We start from the raw sequence: 23,212 nt of genomic DNA, 5'->3' as shown, positions 1-23,212 counted from the left end.
CTAGGGTAGCAATTTTCATTGTTTATGGGTCATTACCCCCAACAGTTAAAAAGAAATTAAGCACAAAATGTGCATATCTAAATTGTAATTGTGTAGTACTGTACTAATATTTCAAGTATGATATATTTTGTAAGGATAAGCATAAAGCTGTCTTTCAATAAAAAATCTGGGGTGCACACTCTTAAAAAAACATTGTTCTATGCTATTATTAGCATAGGTAAGAGTCTTTCTTGTGGAGCACAACAGATGTTGGTGTGCCCTGCCTCGGTACAGGTAGAATATAATTTTGTAGGTACAGTAGGAAATTTGGACCCTGTGTAGGATATTGGATTATAAGGTTCTAAGCTTTTAAGAGGACCTAACTATGGAAATAAAAAAGGACTTAGCGAAACAGAGCCAATATTTTAAAGTCATTAGCAGAGAAGATTTAGTGTTTAGGATTTAGTATTACTTAATACTAAAACATTAAGCTGAATGTTGTTTCATTAGATGTTCCTTGAGGAAATGGATTAATGGAAAATCTTAGTGGAAGTAACCAAATGTGGTAAAGACTTTAAATAGCATCCTAAGGGAAAACGGTTACTGTTAAGATTTTTAAGGAATTGTTACTGAATCTAGTTTATTAAATGCTAAACCGGACTTTATTGTATCCTAGGAGGATAAAGACACATGGATAAAGCTACCTGAAATTTGACGTCCAGCACAAATCAAGTTTAGAGTTGAAGATGTACTGGAGTTGTTTCCTTTCAGGTAGGTGTGTGTTGTAATGGCTCATTCTTTCCTTCCTTAAGATTCTACCTATTTTAGAGAGGGTAAGGGAGGGAGAAAGAAACATTGATATGTGGGAGATACAGTGATTGTTGCCTCTTGCACGCCACCAGCTGGGGACCTGGCCGGCAATCCAGGCTTGTGACCTGACTGGGAATCAAACCGTGACCTTTAGGGTTCATAGGCCAGCACTCAATCCACTGAACTACACCAGCCAGGGCTCCTTCTTCCTTTCTTTAGTCATTTTTCCTGGTGCTGACTGTGGACTTAGTGATGAACATTGTTTGAACAAGGTTGGAGGTTAATTTTAGATCTAAATTGCCCTTGTCTTTCCTTACTGGCAGTAATGTGTTTTGTGTTTAGGTAAAACTATTTTGAGAATTGATATATTAAACATGTTATTTACTAAAGGAAAAAAAAATCCTTCTTATGATCAGTGATCTGAAGCCTTAAATTTTAGTTTTACATTCATTTGGAGACTGTAATCTTAAAATGGTTTAATATCATAAAATCTGATCGATGCTAGGGGGATAGTAGGTAAACTTCTTCCTTGCTGCTTTGCAGCTTTCGTAGAGAGTAACAGTTTTTGTATTATTTTGCTAAGTTAGTAGACACAAAATGTTATGGTAACATTTATTCTGTGGTCTTTTTGACAGAATTCGGATGACGGTATATTGTCATCCTGATAGATCCAGAAAGTATTAAGTGTATTCCTTATTGGTTGATGACAAATTCCATTCTCTTCTTGCTACTACAGGTGTGGCCTCAAACCAGGAGTGTGAGCATACTAAGCTTCTCAGAAGTGCTGAGTCCCAGGACACACAGCAGACTGAGTCAGACTGCCCGTTTCAACAAGACTTGGGATTGGCATGAGACTAAGGAGCATTGATGTATGCATACATTACCTTTGAGAAATTTGACCTTTAAAGTATCCAACACCTCATGTTGGATAGAGCTGAAATATGACAGCTCTAGTAAATTAACATTTGGCAGTGATTCTCTAAGCTAATTCCTAGTGTCATTATAGTGTGGGAACTTAAGAAAACAAACTCTTAGAGTGGGATCTAGCAATGTGTTTTTTGTTCTGTTTTTTGTTGTTTTTTAGAGAGAGGGTAAGGGAAGGAGAAAGAGTGGGAGAGAAACATCAGTGTGTGGTTGCCTCTCATGTGTTTCCTACTGGGGACCTAACCTGCAACCCAGACATGTGCCCTGACTGGGAATCGAACCGGCCACCCCTTGCTTCACAGGCCCATTCTCAATCCACTGAGCTACACCAGCCAGGGCTAGCAATGTGTTTTTAAAAAATGTTTTTAAGCCCTCTAATAAATCTGGTTTTCTACTAGAACCACTGACCTATATATGTACAGAAGAAAAAAAATCTAAATGTGCTACAGTCCAAAGCTGTGGCATTGTCAGAGAGCTTTATTAGCTTGTCAAGTGAATGTCTTTGGAACTTTACGATTTTGAAGTTAATTTTGTTTTAAGAAAAGTGAATACTGGTAATTTATAGTAACTGCTTTTTCTTATGCATTTTTATTTGTTAGTGAAACAATACATTTGTTCCAGGAAGATAGTAAGTTTCATCAACCTTGTGAATATTAAATTAACACCAAATACTCATTTAATTCTCACAAAAGGAAGTGACATGGTACTATGCGCATTCAAAAATCTTACTAAAATAATCACTTCATTTTCAGGTTATCCTTTGAAAGAGTGGTTCTCACACTTAAGAGGTGTGGGGTAGGCCACTGGAGGGCTTGTAAGAGCAAACCCCGCCAACCTGTGTGTGATTTCTGCCTGAGTGTCCTCATTTCTACTTAGTGGGGCAGCTCTGTTTGGGAACCATTGCTCTTTATTAGTAACATATTTACCCATTCAGGTACCTTAATCTGTATATAAGCTCACAACAAAATGCCAGTTCTAGAAGTGAATTACTGAAGGACATTTTTATAGTTCATATAGACTGATTCAGTTTATGAATATTTTTGGATCTGCTGCTCTTAACTTAGTGGATTGTTTTCTTTATTAACAAAATGCTTATAATGACACAGGAGGAAAAAAGTCAGAAAACCAATTGTATTTCATTTGTGAGTTTATTACTCCATATAAGCAATGTATGGATATATGAGCAGTTACAACTACAGGTTAAAAGATATCTGGAATAGCATAAACTACATTTTTCATTGTTTGTTTTATTCCAGTTCATTTTATTTTAAAGATGTGTACCTACTCTTTGGTCTTGCTGGTCAATCTTGGAAAGCTAGGGTAGCAGCCTACAAATAACAGTGAACCACTGGAGGGACTGTCATCATCCCACGTGATCTCTAATTTTGGTCAGACCACTCGTGAAATTTGGCACTGTTGTGAGAAAAACTGTATTCTTATTATAAAGCATGTATCTTGGCCCAAGGAAAGTAAATAATGGGTCATATGAGTAAGGCAGAGATAACATGTTACAGAGTAATGGAAATTATATTCTTACAAGTTGAAATGATGCCAGATATTAGGTTTAGATTCCAACTAGGGGTCCTGTGGGAACTCTGGGTTATGGACAGATAACTATTTCCTAGTTTTGTTTTAATTTGTTCCTGACTGAATTGTGAACCCTCACTGTCATTATAATTTCTAATTACTAGTAGGGCTCCTGTGTATGGAGAGCAAAAAGACAGGCCTAGAGATCCCAGACTGGGTGGGAAAGGTGCATTGTATCTTCAGGTCAGCACAGCGTGGAGGAAGCAGGATGGATTCCATCACTCATCTTCTGAACTGAGCAAAGTTTTAGAACTTTAACTCCAGGATTTTACCAGTATTATGCTCTGCAATATTAACTGTATGAAAATTCAAATTCTCAGAGTTCTAATTTCCTAAGTCACTCTCTGCTATTTTGGTGTATGCAGTGCTGAGCAAAAGCATGTTTCAGTTGCTAGTTTATTTGTATTACTAATTATTACTTACTATATCATTTCCACTGTGAACCACTAGTGATAAACCTACTTTTGCCCTACTTCGTGTGTTCTGCTTCCCTGCTCTGTGCTGAGCAGTCTCCTTGTAGGTTTCTGTTTCTCACATTTTACTCAAAGACTGGACTTCCGTGATAAATGCTTTCTGAGGGCGTCTCACGGTAAGTTCTCAAAGCAGCACCTGAGTTTCAAATTGCTACCCCCTGACAATCCACTGAATAAATTCTACAAATTTAGAATTCAGATGAGTGATTTGAAAAGATATGTATGAAACTGAAAAATTTCATGTTCCTGGACTGAAACCAAACCCCCATCTAATTGTAGTTCATCATTTAGTGAGTGTTATGAGGTACTTCTTTTTGGTATGAGGTATTACAAACGAGAGAATGTAATGTGCTGTTCATAGCCACAGTCATCTGAAGGGTGCAGTCAGGAAGTTAATCTAATTGAGTAATAAGTTGAGTATATGTCCTTAAGTATGATATTACTGGAAAGGAGTAATGGCTAAGGAGTGATTTTTCTTTTTCTTTTTAAAGATAAAACTGAAGTAAGAAACTGTGAACTAACTGTTTTTCAGGGAGTCAGGCCACAGTGTATTGCATCTTGAATTTGTCATGACTGGCTTAGTCGTGAGCTCACTTGTGTCCAAGATGATTAAGTTCAGGTATGTGTTCTGTATCATACATATTTATACAAGGATTTCCACAGAAATCACTGTCCACACTTAGTACATGGAAGTATAAGAAACCAGAACTTTCAGCACTTCCAACTCAGGGACAAGTATTTTACCTGAAGTTGGACAAGTATCCCTGAGTTGGACGAGTATTTCACCTGCTATAGAGAAGCTATAGTTCTGAGCAAAATAGCAGTATTAAACACAGCTTACAGTTTACTAGCATACCTGTTACAAGGTGGGTAGAAGCTGACACAGCCTAGATTTTAGTGATCTTAAACCTTTATGTTCCCTGTTTGTTAAAATAACTTGTCCATTTTCACATTCTGCCCTTTCTGACTTTACAGAACTTTATTTCTCTGTCTCAACTCCTAAAGGAATTGTGCTCAGATTCCCTATCTGTTTTCTACCAGATACCAGAATAGTGTATTCTCATTTAATATATTCTTGTAAGGTTGTAGGATTATCTTAGGGTAGGATTTGGACATAATGGAAATTTTCTTAAAAAAGCCCATTTCTCTTATATGTACTGCTGTCCCCTTTAATGTTCCTTTTCTGTGCACTGCTGCTAACCCAAACCTCATTAACTTTTGTCTAGAAAGCTATGAATTTGCATACAGTACTAGTACAAAATTCAGTCTAATTGAAGGAGTCCAACCCCAGTCACCACTTAGCTAAAAAACTATAATTACACATTACAAGGTGGGTATCAAAAGAAAATTTAAAGACCGACACTGTGGTGTTTCCTTGAGGAAATACTAAAATTGCCCAATTCGTAAACAATGTATGGGTCTGATATTCTGAAACATTTAAAATTAGAACTCAACTATAAAACTAAGAAATAAACTTTTTACATTTCCATAGTCCATACTGAGTTTGATTTATTAGTTTGCCAAATATTTCTTAAAAGAGCGCAAAAGTCGGACCTATGAAAAAGTCCATAGGAACAACCACCCCACGTGAGCCTCACTGGCATAGCTCAGCTGACCATCCCAGTGTTTAAAGTATGGATATTCCCTTTCAGTGGCCTAAAAGGGAATATCCTCACTTTGTTTTGGTGGACACTTTCTTCTGTTTCTTAGGTTCTTTTCTCTTCAAATAAGGGATAACTGGAAACATACAAAGTTGTCACCTCCAACTAGGAACGTGTGGCAAATTCCTATTTGGGGACACAGATTCACCTGGGGTAGTAGAAAATTTCAAGCTAAAAATTTTCTAACCCTCATATGTACCATTCCACGTTGTGGAAAACTGAAATATGCAGTTTGGACACAATAATGATTATTGAAAACTGGCACAAAGTACGTATATTTCTGTATTTTATGATGTATAGAACACACTGTTCTCAAAGACTTAAACTGCATGAGGTTTGTAGATGAAACTTTAAATCTGGAAGTATTAGCAGTGCCAAGAATTCCAAACTGCTAAATACTACGAGAGTATTTAGCAATGCACAGGTTTGAAAAGCAGTCCATCCTGTATTCATTGTTTGGTCATTGTAGCTGCACTCTGTACGCACCTATTAGCAGTTTTACCTATCAAAAGAAAACAAGGCATAGGGATCAGCACAAACATAGTTCCCCTTATATTCCCAAATTACACAGTTATCAAATAGGTATTTCAATGTTTTAATTAAAATAGTCATGATCTAATTTGAACTTCTGTTAACACTATAGAGATGTAGTACATAGGTATATATGTATACATATATCCATCATGTTTTAGATTCAGAAAGGGGCATGTCGCACGGGCTGCTACCTAAGGGAGCACTGGTCTCTAGGACAGGTATATATACCAAGAAACCACACGGTAAAGTCATCTAGAACAACAATGCAAGTAAGAACACTAAATATGGGGAAAGGCTTCTCACCTTAGCAGTAGGTGCTTCCGTCAACCTTATGAAGAGTTTATTGAGGCCTGCAACAGGGCTGAATGAGTAAACAAAATGACTATCCTAGGGAAGAAGACCAAAAAAGGGTTAGTATTTTTTCCAGCATGTCCATCTATAAACAGGCCAGGTCTAATAGTACAATGTTATCTAAAGAGACTAGAACCCTTTAGCACTTGACAAGTTTTGTATTTGCATTCATGAGGCAATAAGCTATGATTTCTTTGCTTTTCCTTTAATTTATTAAAAAGATATAGGTGACAAAACAATATCCAAATATTTAGGATTAGAATGTGTTGGTCATATAGCCTGAGTGTTAAAGGTCTTCATAACTACTTAATTTTGCTTATTAATTCAGCTTAAGGAAAGACTTCTAAATGTGGCCAAGGAATTATGCCTGAAGGTTCTTCAGGAGCATTTAAAAAAAAAGACCACACCCAAGGACTGGGGATCGAACCAGAAACCTAGGTAGGTACCCTAAGGATCAAACTGCCAACCTTTTTAAGCACTGAATGACATTCAAACCAACTGAGCCACATGGTCAGGGCCAAGACTGTTTTATATATTAAAAAAGAATGAAATTATTTAACATGACCAGGCATATTTTTCTTTTTGAATTACCGTTAAGTGAATATTGCTTATAATCATGATGATGAGAAAAGACATAATATTTAAAATTGAATATATATTCTGAATGTTAATTTTAAGACATGATAAACAATTTAAGGTTCAGGTATCAAACATTTAGAAAGATTTTTGACAAAATTTAGGATGATTACTGGTTATTGCCTCATTTCAAACAACAAGCTTACTGAATTATAATTAAGACTTTTAAAGCATTTTAAAAGTTACCTTTTAATTAAAAAAATGTGCTTTTCAGCAATGAGTCTTACCAGAAAAACAGGTAGTTGAAATTTATCATTTAAAACTACAGCTTGTACACTACATGGTCCACAGAGCCGAGCAATAACATCTTTACCCAAAAAGTTTGCATGGAAAATGAACAGCAGGATGCCAGAGCCTGAGCAAGGGAGATGAAAACACAGAGTTTAACCCAATCCTAGAGCCCAAGGGGGCTGGGGGTAGCACAGTATGGTATATGGAAGTGCCCAAGCCTCTGCCCACTTTCTCCTCCCCAGTGGAGAAGCCCTTTAATTGCCAAACTTTTATTTTTTGTTCTATTGATAGCTTGTGGAACAGACTTTAAAAAACTTGCTTTTCTATATTAAAATGGCATTTGCTGAGTGCATAAATAGCCACGGAAACAAACCGTTGGACATTCTATGGTGGTTGTGTTTGGGTGTGGGTTTGAGTGATTTTCCATTTTCTTCCACATACTGTTAACAACAAAACTTATTTTGGAAAAAAAAGTTAGCATGAGAATTGAAGCTGTCATTGAATGTTTAAAATGTTCTGCAAGATCCACTCTGAAGAAAGAAAAGCTATACTTTTAAATAATACAACAAAATAGCTATATGAGCTCTTACTTTTATGGGTAAACTATTTTTAACGTTGAGGAGACTTTCTCCTAAAAGACCATAAAGAACAATTTGTTTTATTTATTTTTGGTTCCAGGGATAAAGAGCACACCTTATACCTCTTCTGTAAAGATTGTTCTCCAGATTTATAATGTGAAATGTCTGCCTGAATAGTAAGATTACAAATCATGACTCTCAATGCCAAGTTCACCAAAATTACAAGTGCCTGTCTTGACTAGATTTAAAAAATACAAGTCAGTGGGGGCGGTACATGTGCACACACACAGTGTACTGTGTGGCTGTTGCAAACAAAATGACTGAGGCACTTGTTCAAATTTTGCATTAAGCTTGAACATTCCTCTGCAGAGACTATTTGGATGATTCAGAAGACTGGAGCTATGGGCAACTAGTGATTGGCAGCTTTGTCACAACAATATACCCACTCACATACCACATCTTGTGCAGTTTTTTTGTGAAACATTAAATCACCCAGGTGACTCAGCCCCTGTAGAGCCCAGATTTGGTGCCCCGTGACTTCTGAGATCATCAATGAGATTCAGGAAAACACAATGTGGCAGCTGATGGTGACTGGGAGAACTGTCAGGTTCCAGGGTGCCTCCTCTGAAGGGAACTGAGGCATCATCAATGCAGTGTTTCTTGTATCTTGAATAAATGTCACTTTTTCATATTACATGGCTGAATACATTCTGGACAGACCTCATATACATTTTTAATGGGTGGCAGGGTTTTATTTATTTAAACAAAACAACAAAAAAGCCAGAGCTCAGTTGCCTACTTTCAGGCAGACACTCCGCTTTCTGAAAGCTTGTGGCTCCTGTGTCCTAGAGAAAGCACAGTCAGGAGGCAGAACTGAAGTTTATAATTCATGCTATTAAAGGGCAGAGATCTATTGTTCCTTTTTAAAAAGGCAAGGTTATTAGCAATAATAAAAATTCAGGAAACACATTGATTTGGGGCTCAGAATCTAAAAAAACTAGTACCCAACTTCCATACTTTTTAAACAAATTCTAACACCATTTTCTGTGGACCCTTCAAAGTCACATGAGATGGTAGGTTTCAGCTGGAGAAAGATCAACGTGTGGTTGCTTATCACACGCCCCCTACTGGGGACCTTGGCCACAACCCAGGCATGTGACCTCACTGAAAATTAAACTGGCAACCCTTTGGTTCACAGACTAGCACTCAATCCACAGCTACACCAGCCAGGGCTGGAAATTTTTAAAGGTTTGTTTATAGAAAGAGATCTATCTAAAAATTAGTTAATAGTTAAGTGTCACATTTCAGACTCAGGGAAAACATATGCTTACCTTCTGGTATGTTCTGTGGGGGTTTATAATTGAAATCCATTGAAAAATCTGGCCCCTCACAAAGACGATGACATGCTATTGGAAAAACTGGTTCTAGTAGAGCAAGGCGTGCTTCAAAGTAATCCTTTATAGTCTCTTCTGCTACCCTTGAAAGTCTAATAAAAAAGTAGGAAGAGTTGTTAATGAAAAAAGAATCATGAGCCATAAAATTATTACCGATGAATACAGATCAACCTTAAAAACCACCTCTTTCCTCTTCCTGCGTGCTTGCATCTAATGTGCCACCTGTCTTTCTCACTGTAAGTCCTTTCCTGGGAATTTGGGTTCCACGAGGTCAGGTCTTCCCCCCACTGCCCTCTCCATAGTGCTTGGTGCATAAACAGTGCTCAATACTATCCTTTTAATGAATGATCGATTTGGAGAATGGAAAACAAGATTTCTATTTAAAAAATAAATTCAAGAACTGCCATACACACTTCTTATTAACACTGCTTACTTTAGGAAGCAAATAAAATGATTAGTGCTAATTCAGAAGTTTTGTTTCTGAATTAAACAAGAGGGGGGAAGGGAGAGAAACATTGATTGGCTGCCCTTTACATACCCCCAACTGGGGTTTTGGCCTATAATCCAGGCATGTGCCCTGACCAGGAATTGAACCAGAGACCTTTGTTTTGTTCAGACAACGCCCAACTCACTCTGAACCACACCAGTCAGGGCTTTAAAAATTTAACATGTATTTTACTGTTGTTCCATTTTTTTCTCCCCCTTACTCCCCTCCATGATGTACCCCTAATGCCACCAGCATTTCCCCACCTACCCCCTTACTTAGTTCTTGTCCTTGGGTTATACATGTAAGTTCTTTGGCTTCTCCATTTCCTGTACTGTTCTTAACCTCCTATTATCTATTTTGTTCCTACCAATTATGCTTCTCATTCCCTGTACCTTTTCCCTTATTCTCCCCTCCCCACTGATAACCCTCCATGTGATCTCCATTTCTGTGATTCTGTTCCTATTCTAGTTGTTTGGTTAGTTTTTGCTATTAGGTTCAGTTGTTGATAGTTGTGAGTTTATTATTTTACTGTTTGTATTTTTGACCACAATTTTCTTGGATAAGTCCCTTTAACATTTCATATCCTCGGTGAAGATGACCTCCTTTAACTTCACCTTATTGGGGAAGCACTGTATCTGCCTTTCCATTCCAAATGATAACTTTGCTGCATACAGTAATCTTGGATACCGGTCCTTGCCTTCCATGACTTCAAATACTTTCCAACTCCTTGCCTGCAAGGTATCTTTTGAGAAGTCAGCTGACAGTCTTATGGGAGCTTCTTTGTAGGTAACTGTCTCCTTTTCTCTTGCTTTTAAAATTCACTCCTTATCTTCAACTTTGGGTAGTATAGTTATGATGTGTCTTGGTGTGTGCTTCCTTGGGTCCAATTTGTTTGGCAGACACTGATCTTTCTGGACTCTCTGAAAGTCTGTTTCCTTGCCAGATTGGGGAAGTTCTCCATAATTTTTCAAGATCATTTTCTCCTTCTGGATCCCCTATGATTTGGATATTGGAAAGTTTAAAATTGTCCCTGAGGTTCCTAAGTCTCTTCTCACTTTTTTCGAATTGTTTCATTTTGTTCTGGATGAATGTTTATTTCTTCCTTATGCTCCAAATTGTTGGTTTGAGTCCCAGTTCCCTCCCTCCCCGTCACTGTTGGTTCCCTGTACATTTTCCTTCATTTCACTTTTCATGCCCTTCCCTTCTTCCTGTATTTTGCAACCACACTCAACCATTTCTGTGAGCATTCTGATTACCAGTGTTTTGAATTCTGCATCTGGTAGGTTGTCTCTTCATCGCTTCATTCTGTTTTTGGAGTTTTGATCTGTTCTTTCATTTGGGCCATATTTTTTTTTTGTCTCTGCTGCCTGTTACACAGTAAGGGGTGGAGCCTTAGGAATTAGCTAGAGTTGGGCAACCCACATAGCAGTGTCGTGGTGCTGTATGTGGGGGAGGGGGTCCGAGAGGGAGCAATGCCACTTGCTTGGCTCTCTGCAGGCTTCCAGTCACTTCCCCTGCTACCCACAAGCAAATGGGCACTTCTTGTGCTGATTCCCAGGTGGGTGGGTTTGTGTATGTTATAGGACTCTGTGGGTCTCTCCAATGAACTCTCCTGTTATGATGGGAGTTTCTCCTGCCACTACAGCCCCCTCAGGTTTTTAAGTCAGGTTTTGAGACTTTATTTCCATGAGCTGGAACCCTGGGTTGTGCAGCCTGTCTTGCTCCCCAGTTGGTCTTCCTGGTGCATCTACATGCAAATGCGGGACAACCTGCTCTCCCAGCCACCGCCCTGATGCAAATCCAGGTCTTCTCTGCCCGACCTGCCCATCTCCACGAATGTTTCTTCTTTAACTCCTTGGTTGTTGGACTTCCACTCAGTTTGATTTCCTGGCAGTTCTGTTTGTTTGTTTTAAATTTGTCGTCGTTGTCCTTTTGGTTGTGTGAGGGGGGGAAAAGTGGATCTATCTATGCCTCCACCCTGGCCAGAAGTCCCATTATGAAAAGCTGTATATAAGCATCTTTTCTTTTTTTTAACATTTGCTCTTTTTTTTCCTATTTGGCAAGGATCTTTCTCCTGTTTGTTTAGCTCTAGTCTCATGATAACTACTTTGCTGAGGTGAATGTCCATATGAACAGTTGTACCATCAGCTTTCTACAGGCTGCACTTGTTCAGTGTAAATGAAATAATTCTTCCTGTAAATCTGGACTATACCGCGAATTTGCTGCCTTTTATGCTGTCCCTACACAACCTAAACTTCACTGTCATTTGGGATGGGCATGGATCAAAACACTGTACTTCTGTCTCAGTACTTTGGAAACAGGAGAAGACATAATCTTCCTGCACATGTGGGAAGTTGCACCGAAATGACTTTTATGGTTCTTGCTCTGGTCAGAAGTAACAAAAGTACTGAACTCTGTTTTGGGTGCTGGTGTTTTAGTTATGACTGCAGAATGGCAGTAAACGTTTTTACACTATCTCACCAGCAAGGTAAACTCATTGGGTTTGCCCCAAATATTCTGGTTTTAGGAGATAAGTCCAGCATCCCAGGAATCCCTCCATCTCATGCAAACAGGGAAGACTGGTCACCTTGCAGGCTACCCGAACTTTTGTTACCCATGTGAACAAACCGAGACATGTTGGCTTCCCAGGATTCCTTGCAGCCATAAATGCTAGCCAAAGTCATACAGAAATTATTGCTTGGGTCCTGACTGGGTGGCTTTGTTACTTGGAACACTTTCCCATATACCAAAAGGCTGCGGGTTTGTTCCTTGGCCAGGGCATATACGTAGGTTGTGAGTTTGATCCCCAGTTAGGGCATGTATGGGAGGCAACCAACTGATGCTTCTCTCCCTCTCTCTCGAATCAATAAACATAAGCTTGGGTGAAGATTTTAAAAAAGAAAAAAACTACTACTTGGGTGAGGCTGTTTTTAAAGAGGGCACATTCATTAGACAGTATCCCTTCATTTTGACCTTTGCCTTTTTTTTTTTTTTTGCTTCTTATCCAAAATTTACCTTATTTTTCTGCTTTTTTGCAGACGTGAAGATCCAAGTCACATTCTAAGCATGGTGGATGAGGACAAGCTCTTTCTGCCTTAGACTATATACTCCTATACTCCCTGTTATATGAACAATAAATGCCTGACTTTTGTTAGCTAATGTTTGTGACATTTCTGTTATGTGTTATCAAAATAAATGATTCAGAGTTCATTTGAAAGAGAATGAAATAGATGCATCCAGACAAGGAATGATCCTGTAGGAAAGGCTACCTACATACTGTATCAATTCCAACTATGTAACATTCTGGAAAAGGCAAAATTTATGGAGACAATAAAAGGATCAGTGGTTGCCTGGGTTTACTGGGGAGGGAGAAATTTATAGGTAGAACACAGGAAGTTTTAGGGCACTGAGGCTAACATGTAATTGTTTAATGACATGTTTTCTCAAAACCCACAGGATTCACCTTGTTGGCACATGTTCTAACATAAACTAAGGACTTTAAATGATAATTGTCCAGGTAGGTTTATTAATGTTACCAGTCTGGTCAGGGATGCTGATGACAGGGGAGGCTGTTTATGTGTGGAGGCAGGGGCCCTCTGGAAAAATGTCACTGTGAACTTAAAAGTGCTCTAGAAATTGTGCCCATTAAGTAAAACAACAATGAACTAAAATTCAAGATTTTAAGGAGATACTCCTGGACAGGACGATGTTAAGTTTGAAAGTTTCTAAGGCCTCAGTGCTTGAAGAGAAATAATTCATATGCCACTTTACTTTGTGATCTTTTGAGAACAAAAGCCCAAAGGGACTTCCACTTGACCGTCTTTTTCTAAGCAGGGAGATACCAACCAGCCCAGTTTTGGTATGTGCAGTCCTGTGATGTACCCATGACACAGTTACAGCACACTTACGTGTCTAAATGATTCTTCAGCAAGTCGTACACCAATACGTTGTTACACTGCTTCGCAAAATGCATTGCACTATTTTGGTGCTTTGACAAAATATTACAGTCAGCTCCACATTCAATGACAAGTCGTACAATGTCTGAATTTCCTCTTTTACAGGCCTACATCCAAAAAAAGGACTAATAATTATTTAACTGTAAAATAAATACCAGTCAGTGTTTATCCCTTTCCCCACACCTGAGCCAGCCTGGGGGCTCTTTGTGAAAAGAAGGAAGATTGCAAAAACCCTGGAGCTGGGTCTCCCCGAGTGTTAGAAAGTTACATGAATAGAAAGGGACCAGTCCAGAAATCTGTAGGCTACATTCAATTCCATTCGTGACTGATTCCTTGGGAAATGACCAACTTTGAAAAAGATACTTCTATCCCAAACTGGAAGACAACACCAGACCTTTCTGAGCTCTGCTCTCCACCCACGTCCTGTCTATTGGCTGACAACAGCTCAGCAGAGGCACCCAGGGGGGAAAGCCTGTCTCACTCTTAGTGGGGTAAGCCCTAGGATTTTAAAGCACCTCTTAGCATCACCAAATTTTAGAATTTTCCTAGTAACTGCTCTAAAGGAAACTAATAAGCACAGACAAGTCTGAATTTAGGAAATCTAGAGCAGCACCAAGGTACTTTAAAGACCACTCTGGAGTATCTGTTTAGAACCCACCTGGTGATTTCTCAGTAAGATAAAGTTGTGCCATGTCTGCTCTAAACATATGGCCGTATTTCAAATATATAATAGAAAACTGACTTTCAAAAGTAGGACTCCTTAACAAAATAAACATTTCCAAGAGCCATACACAAATGAAACAGAAACACAGGCAGTGAGCTTGAGTTTAAACCTAAGACTGGAAAAATGCTGAAGTGGCAGGCAGGCCTGGCCTTTGGAATGATGGATGAGAGAGCAGACTCTGGGAGCCCATGGTTAACCTGGCTGGGGCTAATGCTCACTTACTGACTCATGAAAGAAGGACGAAACAAACTGTAGGCAAATGCCAACTCAGGCTCAACAGGTCAAAAAACTGTGTCTAGGGAGGAAGGATTAGGAAAGCCTCCACTCGGGGAACTAAACCACTACTAGGCACCAGGAACTGCTGTGCTCAACAGCATTTTAGGGCAGGAACCTAAAACTGCCCCAGGAATAGGCTAGATAAAACGTGCTGAATCTGCCCCTGTAGACATAAATGCAAAACCGCTAAACGTGGAGGGCTAATACAGGAGAACATGGGAAGGCTTTAACCTCCACTCAAAACTATCTGCATGGCCTGGGCCAGGTAGCTAAGTTGCTTGAGTGTTGTACTCATGTACCAAAGTTGTGGATTTGACCCCTGGTCAGGGCACATATAAGAATCAACCAGGAAATGCATGATTATATGCAACAAATTGATGTTTCCCTCTCTCCTCCTCCTTCCTCTCTCTAAAAAGGTCAATAAAACAAATAAAAAATTTATTTACAAACTACCATTCCAAACACAGGAAGGAATCTGAAGCTCAAGAGATGCATTCACTAATAAAAACCAGAGTATGGCCTTCACTTCCCCATTCTTCAGGCTCTGGTATACACTCCATCCTTAGCTCCCCTTGGCATAGCCCAATTCCCCTCCATGGTGACTGTGTAGCCACATAACACAGCCACCGTAAGGCTGTCTGGAAGTCACAGGACTTAGCCTGGCCTGGTCTGGATTCTGATGTAACTCCTTAGCTCCATGCTTATTCCTCTCACATCACTCATCATACTAAATGTTAAGCGGTTCTCCGATGGTCTTACATCTCCCACTCATCTAGCATGTGGCAGTCCAGAGATGCCCTGTTCTCCATCATGTCCCCAACCCCCAACAGTGCCTGGCAGTTGGAGGCCCCAACATTCACATCTGAGAGATGGAGGGAGATGAACGAACATGTGAGGCATTTACCTTCATTAAAGCAGTCTCACCATTGCTCTGCTGAACATTTACAAAAGCTCCTGCTTCCAAAAGAATAGCCACTGTAGTTAAAAAGTTCTATTAATGAAAAAGAAAACCAAATTTAGTTCTCCAAATTCTTTCAAAGTAAGATATTTTTAGATGTCTTGAAACTTTTAGTGGTCATGAAAAAAATTCCACCCAAAGCATTTAGATGAACACAGTTTCCTGTTTCTTTACAGGGTCCTGGAAGAGCTGGGAGGTGCCAGTAACCTCAATCTGAAGTTTAACCACTGCTTTCTACACAAGAACCACTGCATAGCAATCCTTTAGAAAGATCTATATGGGGAACACTTTAATTATACTCACCAAAAGGAACAATTACTTTCAACTGGAAAAGATTTTTAAGAAGACCTAAGATTGAACTGATTTTAGGATATGAATCAGAGGTTCGTTTTCAATACAAATCACTTCCAAGTAAATAATCATTTTGAAAATTCAACTGCAAAGTACTATTGTTGATAACAAAATCAATTCATGACAAGCCTTAGATGAACTGAAATACAAAATTTTTAAGTTGACTGTACAACTGCTATATTTTACCACAAAAACATTCTGTCTTAGTCCAGGGGCAGGAATTCCTGTAAGACTATGAAATGACCCACCTTTTCAGCTGCATGAATGAGTGCAGTGGTCCCATTCTTCTGCCTGCCATTCACTTTGGCTCCCTTTCTGATGAGGAGCCTTAGCAGGTCATCCTGCCCTCCTGCTGCAGCAAGCATCAACAGTGTCATCCCACTTGAATCCTTTATTGGTTTTGTTTTAGGGGAAAAAAGTCAATGGTTTGGAAGAAAAACTTTAGAATTAAGTTATTTCCATCTAGACTGTTTCAGTGTGAAATCATTAAAGTGCACTTATGTAAGTATCTACTTACAATAAAAAATAATCTTTAGTATTTTGTATGTTACCATAAAATTTTACAACTTTCATGTATTAAGTTCTAATGGCATATCAACACTTTGCACGAATCTTTTTTCCTAACTTATTAGAGAGAAGGGAAAGGAGGGAGAAAGAGAGGGCAAGAAACATTGATGTGAGAAGTATCAACTGGTTGTCCCCCTCCCTCCCTGTACACCCCTCAGGGGACCAAACCTGCAACCCAGGCATGTGCCCTGCCCCAGAATTGAACTGGTGACCTTTTGGTTCTCATGATGAGACTCATCCAACTGAGCTACATTAGCCAGAGCATGAATCTTTTTAAAATCATTTTTTACTGTATTTTTTTCTAGTACCATTTATCCCCCCAATACCCTTTTCCACCTCCACTCACCTCCTCCCCCTGCAATCACCACACTGTTGTTTGTGTTCATGAATTTTGTTTCCTTTTTGCTCTAACCCCCTACCCCTCCAAGTTCCCCCAGGGCTGTCATCTGCTGTCAGTCTGTCTCTCTTTTGCTTGTTAGTTCAGTTTTTTCATTAGATTCTACATACAAGTGAAATCATATGGTATTTGTCTTTCTCTGATTGCCTTATTTCACTTAACATAATGTTCTCTAGGTCTATTCATGCAGTCGTGAGGGGTAAAATTTTCTCCTTTTTTATGGAAAAGTAGTATTCCACTGTGTAAATATACCACTGTTGTTTTATCCACTCATATATTGTTAGGTACTTGGCTGCTTCCAAATGTTGGCCATTATAAATAACACTGCAATGACCACAGGGGTGTATATATTCTTTCGAATTAGTGTTTTGGATAAATTCCCAGAAGTGAAATTGCTGGGTCATAAGGCAGATCCAATTTTTATTTCATTTTTAATTTTTTGAGGTATCTCCATATTGCGTTCACAGTAGCTGCACCAGTCAGCATTCCTACCAACAGTGCAAATGGGTTCTTCTTTCTCCACATCCTCACTAGCACTTGCTGTTTGATTTATTGATGATGCCATTCTTGACAGGTGTGAAGTACTATCTCACTGTGGTTTTAATTTGCATTTCTCTGATGATTAATGATGTTGATCATTAATATCATGAAAAGATGATACTGAGCATCTTTTCATGTGTCTATTGGACATCTGGATTAGCATGAATCTTGGTGCTTTCTAAATGGCAGAGGTACTTACTTATCTCAAATTTCAGGTCTGAAAGTTTCCTTGTATTCTATATAAAATTCCTATGTTGATTACATTAACCTAGTTGGTGCAAAGATGTAAGGCTAGAAATAACCACTGGTCACCTAAGCCCACTGTATTGAGGAGACAATGAAATGAATGCTATCTAGGTTAGACAACCATTGTTAACTATGGGGAAGTGAGAGTTTGATTACTTTAAGGATAAGGAAGATTCTCGAAAGTAGGAAACAGGATGCTGATATTCAATATTCAGTAAAAAAAACCTGCTTTAAATAAGATACAATTACATAAAGTTGATGAGTAGTAAAAAGGTAAAACTACTAGCTGAAATATATCTCATTACTAGTTAAAACAAACTTAGAAAAACAAACCATTAATTAAATATCATTTGATGCAACTAAATTCCACTATTTTGAGTTAATCTGGTTATAACCTGAAAGTTTAGCAGAATTTGTTGGTATGAGTAAGCTGAGGGAACACAAATGTAAGAAAAATTATTTCTAGCACTAGCACTTTAGATGAATTCAAGAGGATTCACTCAAACTGAATTATAACTACTTTCTCTCATTTGGAAAAATCTAACTTTAGAAAGTTTCTCTGCAGGCATCTGCAAAGAGCTGAACAGGGTGGTGACTGGGGGGCCATAGTCAGGGTGGTAGGAGGAGGAGGAGGCAGCTTTGAATTCCTATGAACGGCACCGAAGGAGAACCCTAAGCCTAAATAAATTCCAGGAGGGTGAGCAAGTGCGCGAAGCACATTTTTAGAGGCTTCCTCTTTATGAGGCAAAATGGGTAAGGGTTGCCACAAAGGGCAAACATTTCTATATTACAGTGGTTAGAACAAAAATTGGGACTTATGAGTTCCAGAAAGCAGAATACTCAAATTCATGGACAACAATCTGCAAAAACAGTGAGAACTTCAAAAAAATAGGAACATATTGAAGGTGGAAAGTGAGAGGGGCTGACCCAGGTAAGAAGACAGCTTGGTCTGTAACAGAAAAATGTTTAAGTGAAAACAACAAAGAACCAACAGGAAACACTTGGAAATGTAGACGGTGGCAGTGCCAGTGAGACACACCAGCCTCTTCGCAAGATGTTACTTTGAAAATGAGGAAGCATTTGTGAGCACAGTTGAAGTTAAAGCTGATTCTTGAAGAACTAAAACTATGGCTTGTTGATGACTGGGACTTAATTACCTGGTAGAAATAGCTTTCATTTTCCTGACAACAAGAATGTGGACTCCATTCTGGAAGATTATGCAAATTACAAGGCAACAGAGATAAGGATTATGCTGCTAATGAAGTGTCAGGGATAAGGGAATACTTCAATGTAATGTCTCAGCTACAAAACAAATCTGAGATAGCAGTAGGCTGAAATCTTCAATCCTCATGTATCTCCCTGAAGTACCCATGTCTCAAGTGTAGAGCTCCCACATCTCTTGAGAGTATTTATACAGACGGGAGCAATGTTAACTTATACAACTCACAATGAGAGGATTCTTGCTTTAATTACCGAGTAATTTTTATGATTTTCTAAAATACCTTGCAAAGACCCGTGCAACTTTGTTTAATGCCAGTAATTACGAAGTGGCTCCTCCTGTGTTCCACTGGAAAGCTGTGCAAGGTGCTTGCTTACACTATGTTTGGATCTCTGTAAACATTTCTAGTCTTATTCCTTCTGTTGTACAAATGATGTACTTTGATTTTCTATTTTGTTAGATATAACAGATTGATGTTCGTTTTCTGTTTAATTCACTATAAAAGGGTTTTTAGCTCCTCCTTTCTTCTTCCTCTCTAAATGGCTACCAGTGTATTGATGGACAATGGAGAAACATACTGTAGAGTGTTCTACTGCTTATTTGATAAAGCTGCTTTGGATACTAGTGGTTCTATTTCCTTGACACTGTGTACTTTCACAATATGTATTTATGCTATATAACAAAATACTAATTCCTAGTTCCAAAGGTTCAATTCAGTGTATATAAATGAGGACACTCATCCACTTGTGCTCTTTTTAAAAAATTGGTACTTAAAGAGCCCATCCTTTGTAAGTTATCCACATTGTCCCTCAGGCATTTTATCTTTGTTCATATTGCTGAAGAGTGGGTGGCTTATTTTATGGTTTTTATATTTATGTCTAATGCACGTTTTAACATGACAGACACAATGCACTGTGTAGCTACAATTTTCTGGAAAAGTCAACCTTTTAGGAATTGTTTTTCAAATCTTCAATAAATCTATTTCTTAAATAATAAAAAAAAGAAACAAAGTTCCCTGCAGCCACTGTGCTTTTAATAAAGAGCACAACATGCATCTGTGATAAAAACTTAAGCAGCTAAAAAAGAAAATTGGGTATAAGAGGTAAAGGCTATCCATTGGACACTACCACAAAGAAATCAAACCTGACACCGAGACAATCCCACTCAGATCGAGAACAGAACAGATCCCATTTATCACCACTGTTGTTCAAACTGCCACCCATTTCACAAGACTAGAGAAAGAAATATTACCGAAAAAGGAAACAAAATAGCTATTTTTATAAGATGATCAAATTCTCTACTTAGAATATCCAAGGCAAGTATAACTTAAAAATTATCATGGTATGAGAATTTCCTAAAAGTGGCTGGAGACATACACGCATACTATAACCACTTAGAAAACAAAACATGGGACTTCCGGCCAAGTTGGAGGTGTAGGTAAATTTGCTTCACTTCCTCGCACAATCAAAAGAAGGACAGTGACCAAGTTAAAAACAAAAACAACCAGAACTTCCAGAAAACTGTATGAATGTCCAAAAACCAAGGACTTAAACAAGAAACATTCATCCAGTCTGACAAGAAAAGAAAAGACAGGCAGCAGGGGTAGAGAAGATGTGTGGCAATGTGGCAGCAGCTGGTAAACCAGGCAGTCCCACATGCATGGAGGAACTGGGAGGAACAGCTGGGGAGCGTGACAGATCAAGCAACCCAGTGTTCCAGGAGGGGAAATTAAAACCTCAAAACCTCTGGCAGTAAATATCTCTGGGGGTTGTGGAGTGGGAATAATTCCCATACTCACACGAGAGTTCACTGGAAAGACCAATGGGGTCATAGAAAGTACACAAACCCACTCACACAGGAATCAGCACCACAAGGGCCCAATTTGCTTCTGGGTAGCGGGGGAAGTGACTGAAAGAAGGCCAAGAGCGGGGCAAGTGGTATTGTTCCCTCTAGGACCCTTCCCCCAAATATACTCCACCCTTCACAAAGTAACAGGTACTCAGAGACCAAAAAAAAAAAAGAGAGAGAGAGAGAAAGAAAGAAAAGTCCAAATGAAAAAAAATCTCAAAAGTCCAGAAAAAGAACTAAGCAATGAGGAGATAGCCAACCTAGCAGATGCAAAGTTTAGAACACTGGTAATCAGGATGCACACACAAATGGTTGAGTATGGTTGAAAAATAGAACAAAAAGTTAACTGTATGCAAAGTGAAATTAGAAAAATATACAGGGAACCAAAAGTGAAGTGAAGGAAATCAGGACTTAAATCAACAATTTGGAGCATAAAGATGAAATAAACAAGCCCTGGCTGGTGTAGCTCAGTGGACTGAGCATGGGCCTGTGAACCAAAAGATCACGGTTCGATTTCCAGTCAGGGCACATGCCTGGGTTGCAGGCCAGTTCCCAGCAGGGGCCAGTTCCAAGCAGGGCACTCATGAGAAGCAACCATACATTGATAGGAAAAAAAAAAAAGAAATAAACATTCACCAGAACAGAATGAAGAAACAGGAATTCAAAAAAATAAGGACTCTGGAACAACTTTAAATGTTCCAACATCTGAATCATAGCAGTGCCAGAAAGACAAGAAAAGAACAAGAAATTGAAAACTTATTGAAAAAAATAATGAAGGAAAACCTTCCCAATCTGGCAAAGGAAACAGACTTTCAGGAAGTCCAGGAAGCTAAGAGTCCCAAAGAAGTTGGACCCAAGGAAGAACACACCAAGACACATCACAATTAAATTACCCAAGATTACTAAAGATAAGGAGAGAATCTTAAAGCAGCAAGAAGAAGAGAGGGTTATCTACAAAGGAGTTCCCATAAGACTATCAGCTGACTTCTCAAAAGAAAACTGTACAGGCAAGAAGGAGCTGGAAAGAAGTATTCCAAGTCATGAAATCCAAAGACCTACAACCAAGATTGCTCTATCCAGCAAAGCTTTCATTTAGAATGGAAGGGCAGATAAAGTGTTTCCCAGATAAGGTCAAGTTAAAGGAGTTCATCATCACCTGGCCCTTACTGTATGAAATGTTAAAGGGACTTATCTTAAAAAAAGATCAAAACTAATGAACAGTAAAATGCCAATAAACTCACAACTATAAAAAATTGAAACTGAAAAACAAGAACAAGTCAAGCAAACAACTAGAACAGGAATTAAATTACAGAAATGGAGATCACATGGAGGGTTATTAGAGGGCAGGGGGAGAAGAGAGAATGGGGGAAAAGGCACAGGAAATAAGATGCATAAATGGCCGTGGCTGGTATAGCTCAGTAGATTGAGAATGGGCATTAAACCAAAAGGTTGCTGGATCAATTCCCAGTCAGGGCACATGCCTGGGTTTTGGGCCAGGTCCCCAGTAGGGGGCGCATGAGAGACAAGCACAAATGGATGTTTCTCTCCCTCCCTTTCTCCTTCTCCTCCCCTCTGAAAATAAATAAATAAATAAATAAATAAATAAATAAATAAAATCTCGGGGGGGGGGAGCATAAATGGTAGGTACAAAACAGACAGGGGCAGGTTAAGAACTGTATAGAAAATGGAGAAGCCAAAGACCTTATGTGTATGGCCCATGGATATGAACTAAGACGGGGAATGCTGGTAGGAGGAGGCTGGAAGGGGATAAGTGGAGAAAATGGGGCAACTGTAATATAATACAATTAATAAAATATATTTATAAAAAAAGAAAACAAAATGTGGGAGGAATAAAATTCCAAAGATCAGCCCCCTGGCTGGTGTAACTCAGTGGATTGAGCACGGGCCTGCGAACGAAACCACCAAGGTTCAATTCCCAGTCAGGGCACATGCCTGGGTTGCAGGCCAGTTCCCAGCAGGGGATGCACAAGAGGCAACCATACAATGACATCTCTCTCCCTCTCTCTTTCCCTTCCCCTCTAAAGATAAATAAAATCTTTAAAAGACTATAACCTTTAAAAAAAATTCCGAAGATCATGGTAAGCATATTAAAAAATTTTTAACATATTTAGGAATACACCTAAAATAAATGTACAATAACTATGAGAAACCCAGCCTTGGCTGGTGTACCTCAGTGGATTGAGCATGGGCCTGCGAACCAAATAATCATGGTTCGATTTCCAGTCAGGGCACATACCTGGGTTGCAGGCCAGGTCCCAGCAGGGGACACACAAGAGGAAACCATACATTGATATTTCTCTCCCTCTCTCCTTCCCTTCCCCTCTAAAGAAAATAAATAAAATCTAAAAAAAAAAAAGATTAAAAAAACAAAACAAAAAAACCCCAAAAATGTTTGCTTAAGGGAATAAATGAAGAGCTAAGGGGAATAAATAGCTATCATTTTCCTAGATGAAAGATTCAAAAG

At 38.9% G+C, this 23,212-nt stretch overlaps 2 protein-coding genes and 1 pseudogene across 4 annotated transcripts in view; 2 read left to right on the top strand and 1 right to left on the bottom strand.

The window, feature by feature from the left end:
• The window catches only part of PSPC1 (paraspeckle component 1), a 113,576-nt gene extending 100,772 nt beyond the window's left edge, over positions 1-12,804 (top strand). Inside the window, exons 7-10 of one of the 3 annotated variants that reach the window (XR_008392918.1) lie at positions 656-750; positions 1,526-1,658; positions 4,306-4,392; positions 12,684-12,804. Coding sequence is in view for 1 of the 3 variants with exons in the window: in XM_053672897.1 (XP_053528872.1) it covers positions 656-663 (8 nt within the window). In the remaining 2 variants the exon portion in view is untranslated. Of the gene's footprint in view, positions 1-655; positions 751-1,525; positions 1,659-4,305; positions 4,393-12,683 lie in introns of those variants that run through there. The other 2 variants (XR_008392917.1, XM_053672897.1) reach the window with 2 other exon arrangements.
• Positions 5,680-23,212, bottom strand: part of MPHOSPH8 (M-phase phosphoprotein 8) — a gene marked incomplete at its 5' end in the record, with an annotated part of 43,921 nt that continues 26,388 nt past the window's right edge. The window contains 7 exons of the mRNA XM_053672837.1: positions 5,680-5,936; positions 6,272-6,355; positions 7,183-7,310; positions 9,096-9,250; positions 13,554-13,708; positions 15,506-15,592; positions 16,159-16,299. Of these exons, the coding sequence (XP_053528812.1) occupies positions 5,895-5,936; positions 6,272-6,355; positions 7,183-7,310; positions 9,096-9,250; positions 13,554-13,708; positions 15,506-15,592; positions 16,159-16,299 (792 nt within the window). The remainder of the gene's footprint in view (positions 5,937-6,271; positions 6,356-7,182; positions 7,311-9,095; positions 9,251-13,553; positions 13,709-15,505; positions 15,593-16,158; positions 16,300-23,212) is intronic.
• Positions 17,203-19,860, top strand: LOC119058009 (mortality factor 4-like protein 1; annotated as a pseudogene).

Source organism: Artibeus jamaicensis, unplaced genomic scaffold (assembly GCF_021234435.1).
Source record: "Artibeus jamaicensis isolate MK-2021 breed Jamaican fruit bat unplaced genomic scaffold, CSHL_Jam_final contig_793, whole genome shotgun sequence".
Lineage (NCBI taxonomy): Eukaryota > Metazoa > Chordata > Mammalia > Chiroptera > Phyllostomidae > Artibeus > Artibeus jamaicensis.
This window is presented reverse-complemented; position numbering and strand designations above follow the sequence as displayed.